Raw genomic sequence first — 19,410 nt, forward strand, 5'->3', positions numbered from 1 at the left:
CTTACACTGTTGGTGGGAATGCAAACTAGTATAGCCACTATGGAGAACAGTGTGGAGATTCCTTAAAAAACTGGAAATAGAACTGCCATACGCCCCAGCAATCCCACTGCTGGGCATATACATCGAAAGAGACACAAGTAACCCAATTTCACTGCAGCACTGTTTACAATAGCCGGGACATGGAAGCAATCTAGATGTCCATTGGCAGACGAATGGATAAGAAAGCTGTGGTACATATACACAATGGAATATCACTCAGCTCTTAAAAAGAATGCATTTGAATCCGTTCTAAAGAGGTGGATGAAACTGGAGCCTATTATACAGAGCGAAGTAAGTCAGAAAGAAAAACACCAATACAGTATATTAACGCATATATATGGAATTTAGAAACATGGTAACGATGACCCTATATGTGAGACAGCAAAAGAGACAAAGATGTAAAGAACAGACTTTTGGACTCTATGGGAGAAGGAGAGGGTGGGATGATTTGAGAGAACAGTATTGAAACATGTATATTATCATATGTAAAAATGAAACCTGCCAGTCCAGGTTTGAGGCATGAGACAGGGTGCTCAGGGCTGGTGTACCGGGATGTCCCTGGGGGATGGGATGGGGAGGGAAGTGGGAGGGAGGGTCAGATGGGGAACACCTGTACACCTATGGCTGATTCATGGGTGAATGGCAAAAACCACCACAATATTGTAAAGTAATTAGCCTCCAATTAAAAGAAAAAAAAACCTGTCAGATCATTTTAGTCCTTGCTGAACTCTTTAATAGCTTCCCATCTCAAACAGAAACCCCACCCCCCAAAGTCCTTAAATGGTCTAAGGGGCTAGTATGGTGTGTTCTCCCTCCAACCTCTCTGATTCAATTTCCTACCGGTTTTTCCTTATTTTATCCTAACCATATAAATTTAGCTGCTGTTCAATGAACATGCTGAGCACAGTCCTATCTCAAGATCTCTGCACCCTGTGCCTAGAACCTGCACCTCCTTCAAGTTTCTGCTCAAATGTTGCCTTTTATGATGCCTTCTCTGATTCTCTCATAACACAGCAACTATCTTCCCAATCCAAATTCTCCCTATTTCCCTTACTCTGCTTAACTTTTCTTCATAATACTTATCCCTACAAGTGATTAGAGTTAACATCAAGCTCATGCTGATCTAGGCCCACCTGGAAGAATGAATTTGGAGCCTGACTCCTCATAGCACTGTTTTGTTAGAAAATACAGAATTATGGTATATGTAGAATGATGTGTCTGCCTAGTCTACTGGATAGGATGATACTTGAATTAGAGGAGCTGTGAGTTGATACAAAGTCTTTGGGCCTCATGACTGCTGCTGCTGCTGCTAAGTCACTTCAGTCATGTTCAACTCTGTGCAACCCCACAGACGGCAGCCTACCAGGCTCCCCCGTCCCTGGGATTCTTCAGGCAAGAACACTGGAGTGGGTTGCCATTTCCTTCTCCAATGCATGAAAGTGAAAAGTGAAAATGAAGTCGCTCAGTCGTGACTGACTCTTAATGACCCCGTGGACTGTAGCCTACCAGGCTCCGCCGTCCATGGGATTTTCCAGGCAAGAGTACTGGAGTGGGGTGCCATTGCCTTCTCGGGGTCTCATGACTAGAATAGTATTAAAAGACCGGTGGGAAACTGAGCCTGCTGCTTCTGTGTGTCAAGATGACTTACCTGTGCCATTCCTCTTATTCATAGTGGCTTTACATGTCCCTTGTGGATGAGGTAGCAAAAGAAAGTTTATTATTATTTTGGTAGCTAGTGAGTCTCTTAATGAGATAAAGGTGCTGTACATGCTGTTATCATCTATCCCATATCTTTCTATAAAGCTAATTAAACCTAAGACTAAAATTTGTGACACATGAGTCTGGCTGCCAATTTAAACCCATATCAACTGTTTTTAGTGCATTACATGACATATAAAGGTTGTCTATTTTCAGCTTCTCCCACTAGAAGATAAATAAACCCTATGAGAACTTTGCATTTTTGTCCACTATTCTATACAACCAGAAGCAGTATCTTATATCAAGTATGCTGCTGTGCTGTGCTATGCTTAGTCACTCAGTCATGTCCAACTCCTTGGACTGTATGGACTATAGCCCTCCAGGCTCCTTTGTCCATGGGAACTCTCCAGGCAATAATACTGGAGTGGGTTGCCATGCTCTCTTCCAGGGATATCAACTATACTATATATGTAATATACATATATATTTATATGTTGAATAAATGAATTAATAAAGAGATAAAAGAAGAAAGAAAATGCAATAAAAAGTAAGCTCCAGCAAGATAAGAAGAAATCCATGGACTTCCCCAGCAATCCAGTGGTTAAGACTCTGTCTTCCAATGCAGGGAGCTTGGGTTTGATCTCTGCTGGGGGAACTAAGGTCCCACATGCTTCAGGCTATAGCCAAAAATGTTTTTAAAAAGAAGAAATACAGAAACTCCAGAAGGAAGACAAGAATATTCAACTATATCAAATGCTGTGAAGAGACTCAAATGATAATAAATATAAAATACTCATAATGTTTGATAATTGGTAGGTTATTAATACCTTAATTAATGTGAGAGTTGGACCATAAAGAAAGCTGAGCACCAAAGAATTGATGCTTTTACATGTGGTGTTAGAGAAGATGCTTGAGAGGCCCCTGGACTGCAAGGAGATCAACCCAGTCACTCCTAAAGGAAATCAGTCCTGAATATTCATTGGAAGGACTGATGCTAAAGCTGAAGCTCCAATACTTTGGCCACCTGATGTGAAGAACTGACTCATTGGAAAAGACCCTGATGCTGGGAAAGATTGAAGGCAGGAGAAGGAGGAGACGACGGAGGATGAGATGGTTGGATGGCATCACCAACTCGATGGACATGAGTTTGAGCAAGCTCTGGGAGTTGGTGATGGACAGGGAAGCCTGGTGTGCTGCAGTCCATGGGGTCACAAAGAGTTGGACATGACTGAGCGACTGAGCTGACTAAACTGAAGTTATTAATAAATATTGGAAAAAGCAAGTTTGGGTAGGTGAGAGAAGTGAGAGAAGAAGATAAATTGCTAAAAATAATAATTAGTGAATGGTGCAGAAGTACCATTAGTTTTTAAAGAATATTAACTAAGTGCCTAAGAAAATCAGAGACAAGCTAAACACAAATGGTTAAAGTTTTATATATAGCAAACTTCAAATCACTTACCAATTTCTTGTTGGGATGAGGGAGGATTTAAATTTCCTGAAGAATAATGTTCACCAAACTGAAAAATAATTTCCATTAATATTACTCATGAAATCAGTAGAACAGTAGGCATAGCATTTATATTAGACTCTGAAGCCTAGTTCTTCTTATAAGCATAATTAGAGTAGACAAAATGGCAACATTCTATATAGAATATGATTGCAATTAAAAAGAGGTCTATCTTTAAAACTATCATTGACATATTAAAATAAGGCTTATTGATTTGACTCTGGCAATATATAAAATATTAATAGGCAATACATATTGTACCAAGGATAGTTCCTACTTTGGAATGTTAATATAACCTAAAATTCTAATTAACTTTGTTTTATTCTAAAGGCCTTTTACAAATCAGGTTGTATTATATAATAAAATAATACAGTTTGATAGCTTCATGTCAGTTCAAATAAACTTTTGCTGCCAAAAGAATCTGTTTTCTTTATAAAATGGGCTTTTCAAAAACTATGATCATTAAATATAGTTTTCTGTTCTCTTTTTTCCCCTCTTAACATTACATTATGAGCATTTTTCCATGTAACTATTCTTATAAAACTTTATTCCTTTTATGTCATTTTAATATTCTTCTATATGGACATAACATATAGTTTCAATCATTCTTCTGTTTAAACATTTAGATTGTTCCTATTTCTTTTTCTAATATAAATAACACTTGAATAAATATTATTATGCACAATTTATATACTTTGACAATTAATAAGGAAAGCAGTTTTTCCCAGAGATTTTTTTTTAAGTCACTTGAATTTCTTTGTCAGTGAATTACCTAGTCACCAAATGGACTTTGTCCATATCTCTATTGAGGCAGTAATTTTCTTGCTGGTACATATAAGCTCTTTACATAATAAAGATCTTAATTCTTTGTCATATTATTGCAAATATTTTATATCACATTATTGCTTTGCTTTTAAAACTTTTTGACATATAAAAATTTTGTATGTAACCAAACCAAAACCATTTTTATTTTCTTTTGCCTCTTCTACTGTTTCATGTTTAGAGAATCCTTCTTCTTCCTAAGCTCTGGTAAATATTCACCTATATTTCTTCTGAAATATTTTATAGTTAACATTTTAAAATGTAATGCATCTATAGCATCTTGGAGAAGGAAATGGCAACCCACTCCAGTATTCTTGCCTGGAGAATCCCATGGACAGAGGAGCCTTGAGGGCTACAGTCCATGGGGTTGCCAAGAGTCGGACACGACTGAGTGACTAAGCACATAGAATCTACTTGTGCACGTGTACAACAAACACCTAATTTATCCCTCCTAATTTGTGGCCCTATTCATACCACAGTCAAAATTCTTTTGTTTCAAGACACTGTCCATGCCATGGATCAATCAATCAATCCTTGTACCATTATCACACTATTTTGATTGCTCAAAGGTTTATGGGATATTTTAATATGTAGAAACTGAAGTTTCCCCTTACCAATCTTCTATTTCAGAATACTGTCTTATCATTAAAATAAGTAGGAGCTATAATAATATTCTCTCTTTCATTCCTCCTGCTGCTGCTGCTGCTGCTAAGTCACTTCAGTTGTGTCCGACTCTGTGCGACCCCACAGACGGAAGCCCACCAGTCTCCCCCGTCCATGGGATTCTCCAGGCAAGAACACTGGAGTGGGTTGCCATTTCCTTCTCCAATGCATGAAAGTGAAAAGTGAAAGGGAAGTTGCTCAGTCATGTCCAACTTTTAGCGACCCCATGGACTATAGCCTACCAGGCTCCTCCATCCATGGGATTTTCCAGGCAAGAGTACTGGAGTGGGGTGCCATTGCTTTTATTCCTAATATAGGTAAATTGTCTAATCTTTTTCTTTATCAATCTAGGAAGTTTATAAATTCTGTTAGTGTTTTTCAAAGAACCAACTTTAGCTTTGCTAATATTCTCTATTGTTTTCTATTTCAGTGACTTCTTATCTTTCTTATTTTAATTGTACTTACTTTGGGTTTACCTTCTTTTTTTAGCTTTTCAAGGTAGAACTTTAGGTCATTGATGACAGACCTTTCTTCTTTTCTATTAATTATTTAAAGTTATTTTGTTCTGGTTTTGGCAGGAACCCACAGATTTTTATATGCTGAATGTTCATAATTCATTTAAAAATCTTTTCTAATTTATTCTTCGATCCATGGCATAAATATTCAGGAATTTCCTAATATCTTATTGATTTCTAATTTAATTTCACTGAGATCAGAGAAAATATTCTACATGATTTATACCCTTTTCAATTTATTAAGAACCATTTAATAGCCCAGAATATGATCCATCTATCATGGTGAATGTACCATCACCACTTGAAAAGAATAAATATGTTGCAGTTGTTGGATGTAGAGTTCTACAAATGTCAATTAGGTCAAGGGGGTTGATGGGGTTGTTTGGATTTTATGTAAGGTATTTCTTGATTGTGTCGTCTAATTCTATCAATTGCTTAGAAAGGGGTGTTAAAAATCTCTAACTAAACTTGTTTTCATCTATTTCTTTAATTCTGTCAGTTTTTGTTTCTACATACACATGGAGAGAAAAAGACCAACTAATTACCTGAAAATTTTTCCACATTGAGAATATGTGAAGCTTGTTTAGAGCTATAAAGTCAAACTAATTTTTAAACTGCCTTTAACTGCACTTCAAATCCTGAGATTCTGTTTTTTACAAATAGAATCAATGTGAGACACTTGAAGTTAAAAGCATAAAGACAATGGGGGAACTTTTTTAAACTACCAATACTCAGAATCTTTTAAAAACCACCTCTGCAAGTGGTGGTGGAAAAGTTGGACAGCTGCATAAATCAACAAACTTAGAACACATCTTCACACCATACACAAAAATAAACTCAAAATGACTTAAAGACTTAAATACAAAACAAAACATCATAAAACTCCCAGAAGAGAACACAGGCAAAACAGTCTCTGACATAAATTGCACCTATGTTTTCTTGTCTCCCAAGGCAAAGGAAATAAAAACAAAAATAAACAAATGGGAGCTAATCAAACTTACAAGGTTTTGCACAGCAAAGAAAACCATAAACAAAATGAAAAGACAGCCTACATACTGGGAGAAAATATGTGCAAATGATACAACCAACAAAGCTTTACTTCTAAAACATACAGCTCACATAGCTCAACAACAAAAAAACAAACAACCGAACCAAAAAAATGGGCAGAAGACCTAAACAGACATTTCTCCTAAGAAGACACACAGTTGGCCAACAGGCACATGCAAAAAGATGCTTAATATCATTAATTATTAGGGAAATGCAAGTCAAAACCATAACGAGCAATTATCTCACACCAGTCAGAAGGGTCATCATTAAAAAGTCTACAAATAACAAATGCTAGAGAGGCTGTGGAGAAAAGGGAACCTCTTACACTGCTGGTGGGACTGTAAACTGATGTAGCCACAATGGAAAACAGTACAAAGGTTTCACAAAAAACTAAATATAAAGTTGCCATACAATCTAGCAGTCTCACTCCTGGGCATATACCCAGACAAAACTGTAATTCAAAAATATATATATGCCCCTGTGTTCATAGTAGCACAACTTCCAATAGTCAAGATATGAAAATAGCCTAAATTTCCATTCACAGATGAATTGATAAAGGTGTGTTATATATTATATATACAATGGAATATTACTCAGCCATTAAAAAGAATGAAACGATGCCATCTGCAGCAACATGAATGGACCTAGAGATTATCATACTAAGCGAAATAAGTCAGAAAGAGAAATATAAATACCATATGGTATCACTTATATGTGGAATCTAAAAATACAATATAAATCAATATATCTACAAAATAAAAACAGACACAGATATAGAGAACAGACTTGCAGTTGCCAAGGGTAGACTGGAAGGGGAGGGAAGGATTGGGAGTTTGGGATTAGCAGAGGCAAACTTTTATATATAGTATGGATAAACAAGGTCTGACTGTATAGCATAGGGAACTATATTCAATATCCTGGGACAAAACATAATGGAAAAGAATATGAAAAAGAATATATATGTATAACTGAATCACTTCGTATAGCAAAAATTAACAGCAGAAATTATATAACACTGTAAATCAGTTATACTTCCATAAAATTTTTTAAAAATAAATTGTCTCTGTTTTGTACTCTGCTTCAAGAAAGTTTGATATTAAAGAATTAAACTTTTTGAGGTCCTAGTGAACAATTTTTTAGAAATAAAATGAGCTTATCATATTACCTGATGTGATGAGATTTCTGAATCAAATACAGAAGAATCAAATAAATTCAATCCAGGGGATCGAGAAGTATAACTCATTAAAAAAGAAAATCCAGGGGAGTCCTTTTGTGTTTGACTCTCAGTAGCTGTATTTCTATTTCTGATACAGAGAAATAAGAAAATCATCAAATTGCTAAATACATATTATCAAATATTGCAGACTGGTAAGCACCATAGGCACTATGTCATAAAGGGAAGAATTAGCATAGCAGGAAAAAGGAGGAAGTAGTTATTGAAGTGTCAAACCTATGGAGAAGAAAACCTATGGTTTGGGTGGTGAATAATATTAAATAAAGTATAATAATCAATTATGAAATGATAATAAAGAATTCTTTCTAAGCATATACTGTCAGGCTCTATTCTATGTATTTCCATCATCATTAATTTACTTATTCCTTAAACAACCCTTTGAGATAGCTACCATCACTATCACCTCCATTTCATAGAAGAGGATTTTGCAGCATAGAAAGATTAAATGATTTGCCTGAAAGAATGTAAGTGCCAGAGTAGGGATCTGAATGTAGCAACACAGATTCAAAGTCCAAGTTCTTAAACTTGATGCTAAACTGTCTCCAAGATCTTGAAAGCAGTCACAAAATTTTAGTCTTAATGAAAAGCCAGCCATGACAGATTGTTTCATAAGGGAGTTAAGTTATAAAATGATTTTGGGAAAAAAGTTAGACAAGTCAGTATACAACACAGTGGTTAAAACCATGGATTCTGGAGGCAGAACTGCCTGGGTTTAAATCTCAACTGTATCACTGATGAGTTGCAGCATCTGTGATTCTGTTTCTTCATCTATAAAATAAGAATAATAACGTACTTACATCTCACAAAGCTGTTGTGAATATGAAAGGAGCAATACTTATAAAATGCTTACACTCAAATTCACTTAATAGTGCTGCTGCTTCTGCTGCTAAGCCACTTCAATTGTGTCCGACTCGGTGCGACCCCATAGACAGCAGCCCACCAGTGCTATTAAGTGTTAAATAATAGAAGTCTGAAGATACCTCCATAACTATCTCCATGACTGTTAATGAGTCATTTTACAGATTGGTTTTCTCATCCATAAAGAGAGGTTTTAGTATACGATCGCAACACCCTTTAACAGTTCCCAGATTTGAAGATAAATTCCATTTTGAACATCCTGTTTTTGAGTCAACAGCATGACATTTATACATAAAAATCTTACTAGCAATTTAAAATACAGAGTAGAACACAAGAGAGAGATTCCTGATGAAGTGAAATCTATTTGACACATATTTTAGAAGAATCCCAGGATTCAGCAGCAAAGAAAAGACTGAACTAAACAAAAAGCTTAAATATAGCATTAGTTTTTTGGCTGTAAACTACAAATCTGTGGTTTCCAAAGTTAAATAATGATGTTAGAGATATTTATGTCAACCAAAGTTACTTAAATAATGGCAGTTTTTGTTTAAGACACTACAACATTAAGGCAAAATGACTGCTGGAATATTATTCAGTGGTGTCCACAATCTACCAAATGTGATAGTAACTTTTTAGCTTGACAATTTAATATTTTCCATACATCTTTATTCTTCTGAAAATCGTAAATATTATAATATTAAACTTGATAGGTACTCAGGATCCATGTTACCTTCAGCTAAACATTTCAGGGAAAAATGGGGAAAAGTGTCTATGAAATGAGATGGCAGAGTGGTAGGTATATGAGAGTTCATTATACTAATCTCGCTCCTTTGTATATTTGAAATATTCCATAATAGAAAACTTTTTAAAGTTACAGGCATTAAGCATTTTACTATTCCTATCAATTATTTACATAATTCAAAATATATAGATTCTTTCATTATAATAATTAATTAAAATCTTACATTTCAATTGAGGGGGTTTTAGGTAATTTCTCCACAGAATCAGGTGCTTTCACATCTTCAGGAGTGCTTAAAAATAAAGGAATTTCAGGAGTTCGTGGAAAAATCCCAGCCCTTTCTTCTACTTCATCACTATTACTTTCTATTGGCTTCCCAAAATGTTCTGCATATGTAATCTGCAAATTCAAAGTAACAGAAAGCTATAAAAAGGAATATTATTGCATTAATAAACTCACATATGTAAAAATATGTGGTTAAAAACATCAGTATTAACATATGATGTTATCAATTCATAAACAAAATAAGTGAAATAAGAATAATTAGTGAAAGTGATACCAAAATATATCTGTCAGCAAACAGGAGAATAATTATTTTCAATTTTCTAATTTTTTTCTTCCCAGCTCTATCTCACCTATCTCTACCTGAAAAATTAACTCACAACCAGGATATACTCAGATTGATGAAGAAAAATGGTTAGAAATAATTTTCCTTTCAAAATTTCCACATTGTGCTCTGGGTCAAGATTTGTATACCCCTTGGAAAGAAAATGGCAGTCTTTTTTCTCATTGGTTATGTTCTTTACATTTTTTGCCCTTACAAATTCATTATACTAGCTTCCCTACAAAATTGAGAACTTGAATACTAACTCCCCTTTATATCATTTGGTAAGCTAGGAATATGATTTCTCAAATGTTTGTTACCAAATCCCATTTGGAAACAATTTATTTGGGTCCCTCCAGCAAAAAAATTTAAGTGTGCTTTTTACCTGTATTTCTTTATAGTAGAATACTACTGTTGTTTCTCTTGTTTTATCCCTTAATGGCAAGCCACTCCAGTGTTCTTGTCTGGAGAATCCCAGGGACGGGGGAGCCTGGTGGGCTGCCGTCTCTGGGGTCGCACAGAGTCGGACACGACTGAAGTGACTTAGCAGCAGCAGCTATAGTACATTGCCTACACCTATAATCACTAAAGCTATCTACTATTAAAAAATACTTTGAAGATATTTTTGTGGCAGCCTTGACTAATAATTCAATCTTACCAAACAAAATTTCTTTATTCAGCTATAATTTAGTTGTGGTGGTATCAATGGATATAGTCAATTATTAATGACAATTTTAAAAATATTTCATGTAAACTTTTTGTGGTTTCACTTTTAAATCTATAACTCCTCCAAGGAATAGAATCTGTAACATCACAGCAACTTGATTTCTAAGTTAATAACATCCAGACCTCACATAAATAAGCTTTGTTAGCCCAAATCTGAAATTAAAATGAAAACAATATTTAAATTAGAATATTCTACTTAGAAATTAAAAACAAAACATTTGACTTACTTGTGAAGCACATTTTGATTCTGGCAATTGTCTTATTGTCCCTTTATCTCCACACTCAGCATCTGTTTGTTATATGAGAACAAACTACTTTTTCTTTTTGAAATTTAATTGTAAATAAAACAAATTAAACCATATGAAACTGCCAATATTTAACTGTTCTTGGTCAATAAAAATGGAAATTTTAGATACTTCAATCTAATACATAAAAATAATAGAATAAAACCTACACGACCAGTTTAACAAACAAAATTATAAAGAGAACACCCCATGTAACTGCCACCTTGATAAAGAAATAGAACATTATGAGTTCTCCAAAAGGCCCCATATTCCCCATAGCCTCCTTCTCAGTGGTAAATACTATTCTGACTTCTGTGATAATCATTACCCTGATTTTCTTTATCAGTTTATCACTTAAGCAATATACTTTTTCCTGTTTTAAATGTTATATGATGAAATAATAATGTATGTGCTCTTTGTCATGCTTTTTTGGTTTAGTACACTCTCATGAGATTCATCTATATTGTTGCATATAGACATAGTTTGCTTACTTTTATAGGTGTAAAGTATTCTAATATACAAACACAAAACAATGTAACACAGTACTATCCATTCAACTACAGATGGACATTTGGGGAGTTTCTGTTTTGAGGCTATTACAAACAATGATTTTAACACTCTTCTACATTTATACTTGTATGTATGTACTTGTATTTCTCTAGGTACATACCTAGGAGTGGAATTACAAAATACAGGGTATGTGTATCTTCCATTTTACCAGATGTTAAAGTATTCTCCAATTTTAGTTTTGAAACTATTCACCAATTTTTGTTGTGGCAACTGGCCATCCTGAGCTACCCTAGGGAATTATTCAATTTCACAGGAAAAAATTATGACCTCCAACTATAACTTTGTTATATGTCAATAAGTTATTTATAAATGACATATTAAAAGTTTCTACCAATAATTATGAGTTTTAATTGTCCTACATTCTCATCAATATTGAACATTGTCAGATCTTCCAAATTTTGCTAATCTGATGGGGGTATAATGATATCTCATTGTGGGTTTATTTTTCAGTTTCCTGATTTGCTGAACATTTTTTTTAATATGTTTATCTGCCACAAAAGTTTTTCTATTTGAAGTGTCTATTCGTAATTATTTTGCACGTTTCTAATTGGGTTGTCTGTAGTTTTCTTCTTGGTTTGTAGAAGGTTTTACACATTTTTGGAAACTAGTCCTTTGACAGTTTTATTAAAAATATATTCTCGTCTCCCATTCTTTTTACAGTGTTTTTTGATGAATGGAAATTCTTAATTTTAATATAACCAAATTTATCAATACTTCTTTTATGATTGGGTTTTTTCATTTTTTTAAGGAAATTCTTTCCTATCTTGAACAGAAGTTTCCCTATTTGGTCATCTGAAAGCTTTATAGGTTTGCCTCTTGCATTAATCATACTACTACTTTCACCATATATTAACTTCTTCAAAAGATAGGCTTGGAGATTGTTGAAGAGAATCTTTCTTCTTCTTACCTTCTTGAGTGTGGAGCCTCACCATATAGGCTCAATGGCAGCTAGGACTATGCCAGATACATACATTTCCCCATGTATCTGTATTAGGGGGTATATTGTTCCTAGAGATTATCCATTCCTCCCAGTCTAACACTGTCAGCTTAGCACATACAGAGGATTATGCTGCTGTTGCTGCTAAGTCGCTTCAGTCGTGTCCAACTCTGTGCAACCCCATAGACAGCAGCCCACCAGGCTCCCCCGTCCCTGGGATTCTCCAGGCAAGAACACTGGAATGGGTTGCCATTTCCTTCTCCAATGCATGAAAGTGAAAAGTGAAGTCGCTCAGTCGTGTCCAACTCTTAGCGACCTCATGGACTGTAGCCCACCAGGCTCCTCCATCCATGGGATTTTCCAGGCAAGAGTACTGGAGTGGGGTGCCATTGCCTTCTCTGACAGAGGATTATAAACAGGTGAAATATATCACCTGGATAGATAAGTCATAATCCTTTTTTCCAGAAGAAAGTATAAGGAATACCCATCTAAGTATATTGTCTTGGTTGAATCCTATATTGAGAGTGAGAGGAACAGGCTTATAGTATATTATATGACCATTCAGAATATGCATATATTTACCACCCGAATGAGTCATTTTTTAAAATTTCAAAATAAGTCAAGAAGAGAGAAAGACTTTTATATAACCTAATTGCTACTTATTACTGGGCAACTATCAGTCAGTCAGTTCAGTTGCTAAGTTGTGTCTGACTCTTTACGACTCCATGGACTGCAGCATGCCAGGCTTCCCTGTCCATCACCAACTCCCGAAGCTTGCTCAGACTCATGTCCGTCAAGTTGGTGATGCCATCCAACCAGCTAATCCTCTGTTGTCTCCTTCTTCTCCTGCCTTCAATCTTTCCCAGAATCAGGGTCTTTTCCAATGAGTCAGTTCTTCGCATCAGGGGCAACTATATATATATTTGTATGTGTGTGTCTCTATGATATATTATATATTTTATATATACATATATATGTATGCATACAGTATATATATATAGACAGATAGATAATAGATAGATAGATACACACACATAGAGAATGAGTCTGTGTCAAAGGTGCATCAAAGTTCTAACAGCTACTTGATTCTAGGATAATAAATTTATACATATATATCCTGTGACCTTTCTATGATTTATTCAAAGAAAATAATCTAAGATAGCAAAATATTTATATAAAAGAATATAGTAGCATCATTTATAACAGCAAAAAAATCTGGAAATAACAAAATATTCAGTGTGAGCTAAATAAACTAAATAAATTAAAGCATACCCATGCAAAGACATATTATAAGTCATCTCAAAATATATTTAATGGCATGGAAAAATACCTTCAAGAGCATATCAAGTGGAAAGAAAAAGACCCAAAGTAATATACATAGTATGCTTCAAATTTGAAGGAACAAACAAAAAGAAATAAAAACACATATGCATAGAGGAAAAAAAATACAATAGTGTATGTAGTATCAGTTATATCTGGGTGGTTGGTATTTTTGCTTCTTTTATATTTTTCTCCATTTTCCAAATTTTCTACAATAAGTGTATTTGTTTTATATTTAATAAAAACATATTTTAAAACCAGGCATGCACAGTGAGTTAGCCAGAAATGCAAATAATCCAAATAATTTATTTGACTAGTATAAAAATCTGATATAACTTGTTACTCCTATTTCTTAGGAATAATATAAATGGCAAATACCTGTATCTCTCTTTTCCAACCATTGATTGCAATTTGATTGTTTCTGTGGGGTTACTAATCTAAAATACAATAAACAACATTTTTATATTATTTACTGAGTTGAGCATTTCAGAAAATAAGTCAATTTCTTATTTTTAAAGGTTACCTGAACTGCATAACATTTTGTGAATTTTTAAAAGCCGTAACATGTGTACATTTTGGATGGTTATTCACAGCAGAGTCATTCAATACCTGAACAAAAGAAATTAAGCATTAGAATTGACTATACAAAACAATAAAATGTTTTGCTTGCCATGGCTACTCAGGGCTCTCAGAGAACATTGTCATCCACCTCATCATCACTATTATTATCAACACTGACGAGTACAAACATTAAATGAAACCACTGCATACAAAACACTAAGTCAAACACTGGGAAACAGAAAGGCTTAAGAGTCTCAAGGAATTCGATATTTTTGAAAAGTATAATTACTATGCCTGATAGTATACACACATTTAAGGTAAACTTAAAATTTTGTCTTCCTTATTCTTGATTAATAAAGGGAATCTTAATTCTTAATCTAATTAATTTATGTTCAGTTCAGTTCAGTCGCTTAGTCGTGTCTGACTCCTTGCAACCCCATGGACTGCAGCACACCAGGCCTCAATGTCCATAATCAACTCCTGGAGTTTACTCAAACTCATGTCCATTGAGTCGGTGATGCCATCCAACCATCTCATCCTCTGTCGTCCCCTTCTACTCCTGCCCTCAATCTTTCCCAGCATCAGGGTCTTTTCCAATGAGTCAGTTCTTCGCATCAGGTGGTCAAAGTATTGGAGTTTCAGCTTCAGCATCAGTCCGTCCAATGAATATTCAGGACTGATCTCCTTTAGGATGGACTGGTTTGATCTCTTTGCAGTCCAAGAGATTCTCAAGAGTCTTCTCCAACACCACAGTTCAAAAGCATCAATTCTTCTGCACTCAGCCCTCTTTATAGTCCAACTCTCACATCCATACACGACTACTGGAAAAACCATAGCTTTGACTAGATGGACCTTTGTTGGCTAAATAATATCTCTGCTTTTTAATATGCTGGCTAGATTGGTCATAAATTTTCTTCCAAGGAGCAAGCGTCCTTTAATTTCACAGCTGCAGTCACCATCTGCAGTGATTTTGGAGCCCCCCAAAATAAAGTCTGTCACTGTTTCCACTGTTTCCCCATCTATTTGCCATGAAGTGATGGGACCAGATGCCATGATCTTAGTTTTCTGAATGTTGAGTTGTAAGCCAACTATTTCACTTTCCTCTTTCACTTTCATCATGAGGTTCTTTAGTTCTTCTTCACTTTCTGTCATAAGGGTGGCGTCTTCTGTATATCTGAGGTTATTGATATTTCTCCCAGTAATCTTGATTCCAGCTTGTGCTTCATCCAGCCCATCGTTTCTCATGATGTATTCTACATAGAAGTTAAATAAGCAGGGTGACAATATACAGCCTTGATGTACTCCTTTCCCTATTTGGAACCAGTCTGTTGTTCCATGTCCAGCTCTAACTGTTGCTTCCTGACCTGCATATAGATGTCTCAAGAGGCAGGTCAGGTGGTCTAGTATTCCCATCTCTTTAAGAATTTTCCACCGTTTGTGGTGATCCACATAGTCAAAGGCTTTGGCATAGTCAATAAAGAGAATGTTTTTCTGGAACTCTCTTGCTTTTTCAATAATCCAATGGATGTTGGCAATTTGATCTCTGGTTCCTCTGCCTTTTCTAAATCCAGCTTGAGCATCTGGAAGTTCATGGTTCACGTGCTATTGAAGCATGGCTTGGAGAATTTTGAGCATTACTTCACTAGCGTGTGAGGTGAGTGCAATTGTGCGGTAGTTTGAGCATTCTTTGGCATTGCCTTTCTTTGGGATTGGAATGAAAACTGACCTTTTCCAGTCCTGTGGCCACTGCTGAGTTTTCCCAATTCGATGGCATATTGAGTGCAGCACTTTCACAGCATCATCTTTCAGGATTTGAAATAGCTCAATTAGAATTCCATCACCTCCACTAGCTTTGTTTGTAGTGATGCTTCCTAAGGCCCATTTGACTTCGCATTCCAGGATGTCTGGCTCTAGGTGAGTGATCATACCATCACGATTATCTGGGTCGTGAAGATCTTTTCTGAATAGTTTCTGTGTATTCTTGGCAAGCCTTCTTAATACCTTCTGCTTCTGTTAGGTCCATACCATTTCTATCCTTTATTGTGCCCATCTTTGCATGAAATGTTCCTTTGGTATCTCTAATTTTCTTGAAGAGATCTCTAGTCTTTCCCAGTCTATTGTTTTCCTCTATTTCTTTGCACTGATCACTGAGGAAGGCTTTCTTATCTCTCCTTGCTATTCTTTGGAACTCTGCATTCAAATGGGTATAGTTCTAGAAGGTCTTGTAAGTCTTCATAGAACTGTTCAACTTCAGCTTCTTCAGTGTTACTGATCGGGGCTTAGGCTTGGATTACCATGATATTGAATGGTTTGCCTTGTAAATGAAGAGAGATCATTCTGTCATTTTTTTAGATTGCATCTAAGTACTGTTGTAGTACTTGGATGCAGTATTTGGATACAGTTAATTGATGCTTTTGAATTGTGGTGTTTGAGAAGACTCTTGAGTCCCTTGGACTGCAAGGAGATCCAACCAGTCCATTCTAAAGGAGATCAGTCCCGGGTGTTCTTTGGAAGGACTGATGCTAAAGCTGAAACTCCAATACTTTGGCCACCTCATGCGAAGAGTTGCCTCACTGGAAAAGACTCTGATACTGGGAGGGATTGGGGGCAGGAGGAGAAGGGGACAACAGAAGATGAGATGGCTGGATGGCATAACCAACTTGATGGACATGAGTTTGGGTGAACTCCGGGAGTTGGTGATGGACAGGGAGACCTGGCGTGCTGCAATTCATGGGGTCACAAAGAGTCGGACACGACTGAGCAACTGAACTGAACTGAACTGATGTCTATGTCTCTAAATCCCCTATACCCTCTAAAATTGAATACAGGAAAGGAAAACAAGTTAAAAGAGTAAATCCTGAACCCTTCTTTTTAAAACATGTATGACACATATGGCAGAACTAATATATTGTTTTTAACTTTAAATTTTATGTAATGCTTAAATCACTGCTTTACTAATGTTTATACTGTTTGTTTCAAGTCTTTCAGTCTCCCCGAGTCACTCATTTTGAAGAGTTACTGATTTTTCTTATTTTACCTGTAATTACAATATCTTTAATAGAAAAGTTTATCCATTTATTTTTGTTATAACAGCCATTGGTCTTAATTCTGTCATTTTTATTTTGCTTTTGTTGTTGTTGTTCAGTTGCTCAGTCATGTCCAACTCTTTGCGACTCTATGAACTGCAGCAGGCCAGGCTTCTCTGTCCTTCACCATCTCCCAGAGCTTGCTCAGACTCATGCCCATTGAGTCAGTGATGCCATCCAACCATCTCATCTTCTGTCATCCCCTTCTCCTCCTGCCTTCTATCTTTCCCAGGATCAGGGTCTGATTTACAATGAGTTGGCTCTTCATATCAGGTAGTCAAAGTATTGGAGCTTCAGCTTCAGCATCAGTCCTTCTGATGAATATTCAGAGTTGATACCCTGTAGGACTGACTGGTTTGATCTCCTTACTGTTCAAGGGACTCTCAAAGAGTCTTCTCCAACACCACAGTTCAAAAGCACCAATTCTTTGGCGTTCAGCCTTCTTTATGGTCCAACTCTCACATCCATGACTACTGGAAAAACCATAGCTTTGACTACACGGACCTCTGTAGGCAAAGTAATGTCTCTGCTTTTTAATACACTGTCTAGGTTTGTCATAGCTTTTATTCTAAGAAGCAAGTGTCTTTTAATTTTGTGCATGCAGTCACCATCTGCAGTGATTTTGGAGCCCAAGAAAATAAAGTCTGTCACTGTTTCCACTGTTTCCCCAACTATTTGCCATGAATTGATGGGACCAGATGCCATGATCTTTGTTTGCCTCTCAGACGACATTTGACAATATCTGGAGATACTTTTGATTGTCATAAATTGCAGATGAGGTGCTATTGGACTCTAGTGGATCACTAGAGTAATTAATTTTTCCTGTGGACAACCCCACAATAAAGAACTAATTATCTGATCTAAATGTCAACAGTGTCACTACTGAGAAACTCTGATCTAAGGTTTGACAGAATTCACCTGAAAAATTGAGTCTGAAGTGTTCTGAAGGGCATGTGTGGTAGAGGGAAAAGGGAGGGAAATAAGGGAGAAAAGAAGCAAATAGGCATTTATTTACATTTCAGTTTCATTTACATTTCTGTTTCTTATAAGTTATTGATCTATTCATGTTTTTCTTTTTCAGTCTAGCAATTTATTTTGTCCAAAAAATTTTCCATCTCACCTAAATTTTCAAGTTTGTTGGTATATAATTTTACATAGTATCATCTTAGGACTTTGAAAAGATTTCTTTCATAAGTGTATTGATACACACTTTTCTCCCACTTTATACTTTTTTTTTTGACGGGGGACTTCTTTTTTCTGTACACTTGCTGAAACTTATTAGCATTTGGCTATATTAATTAACCTAATTTTTAAATTCCATAAATTTCTGCTTTTCTCTGTTAATTCCTACTTTTTTGCATTTATTATTTTATTTTTATATTTTAAGTTAAGTTTTTCATACTTTAAGTTCAACATTTCAGATTAATACTTAATGTTTGGCTGATTTTAATCTTCCTTATTTTCTAATATGCTTGTTTTCAAACATAAACTTCTCTCTGATTTCACAGGTTTGGGATTATAGTATGCTTTTAAATAGTTTTTAAATTCTATTTTGATTTCTTCTATAACCCAAAAGTAATTTGAAAGCATGTGAATTATGGCAGAATAATTCACATGTGAAGAAGAACTAAAGAGTCTCTTGATGAAAGTGAAAGAGGAGAGTGAAAAAGTTGGCTTAAAACTCAACATTCAGAAAACTAAGACCATGGCATCTGGTCCCATCACTTCATGGCAAATAGATGGGGAAACAGTGGAAACAGTGGCTGATTTTATTTTGGGGGGCTCCAAAATCACTGCAGATGGTGATTGCAGCCATGAAACTAAAAGATGCTTACTCCTTGGAAGGAAAGTTATGACCAACCTAGATAGCATATTGAAAAGCAGAGACATTACTTTGTCAACAAAGGTCCATCTAGTCAAGGCTATGGTTTTTCCAGTGGTCATGTATGGATATGAGAGTTGGACTATAAAGAAAGCTGAGTGCAGAAGAATTGATGCTTTTGAACTGTGGTGTTGGAGAAGACTCTTGAGAATCCCTTGGACTGCAAGGAGATCCAACCAGTCCATCCTAAAGAAGATCAGTCCTGGGTGTTCATTGGAAGGAATGATGCTGAAGCTGAAACTCCAATACTTTGGCCACCTGATGCAAAGAGCTGACTCACTGGAAAAGACCCTGATGCTGGGAGAGATTGAGGGCAGG

At 35.7% G+C, this 19,410-nt stretch overlaps 1 protein-coding gene across 8 annotated transcripts in view; it reads right to left on the reverse strand.

Moving 5' to 3' along the window:
* The window catches only part of C10H14orf39 (chromosome 10 C14orf39 homolog), a 51,633-nt gene that overhangs the window by 7,689 nt on the left and 24,534 nt on the right, over positions 1 to 19,410 (reverse strand). For 7 of the 8 annotated variants that reach the window (XM_055536414.1, XM_055536413.1, XM_055536415.1 and 4 more), the window contains 6 exons: positions 14,087 to 14,172; positions 13,942 to 14,000; positions 10,680 to 10,741; positions 9,349 to 9,521; positions 7,457 to 7,595; positions 3,197 to 3,254 (listed from right to left, as the gene is read on the reverse strand). In XM_055536414.1, coding sequence (XP_055392389.1) covers positions 3,197 to 3,254; positions 7,457 to 7,595; positions 9,349 to 9,521; positions 10,680 to 10,741; positions 13,942 to 14,000; positions 14,087 to 14,172 — 577 coding nt within the window. The remainder of the gene's footprint in view (positions 1 to 3,196; positions 3,255 to 7,456; positions 7,596 to 9,348; positions 9,522 to 10,679; positions 10,742 to 13,941; positions 14,001 to 14,086; positions 14,173 to 19,410) is intronic. The other variant, XM_055536420.1, reaches the window with a different exon arrangement.

The sequence above is a fragment of the Bubalus kerabau genome, chromosome 10, assembly GCF_029407905.1.
Source record: "Bubalus kerabau isolate K-KA32 ecotype Philippines breed swamp buffalo chromosome 10, PCC_UOA_SB_1v2, whole genome shotgun sequence".
Taxonomy (NCBI): Eukaryota; Metazoa; Chordata; class Mammalia; order Artiodactyla; family Bovidae; genus Bubalus; species Bubalus kerabau.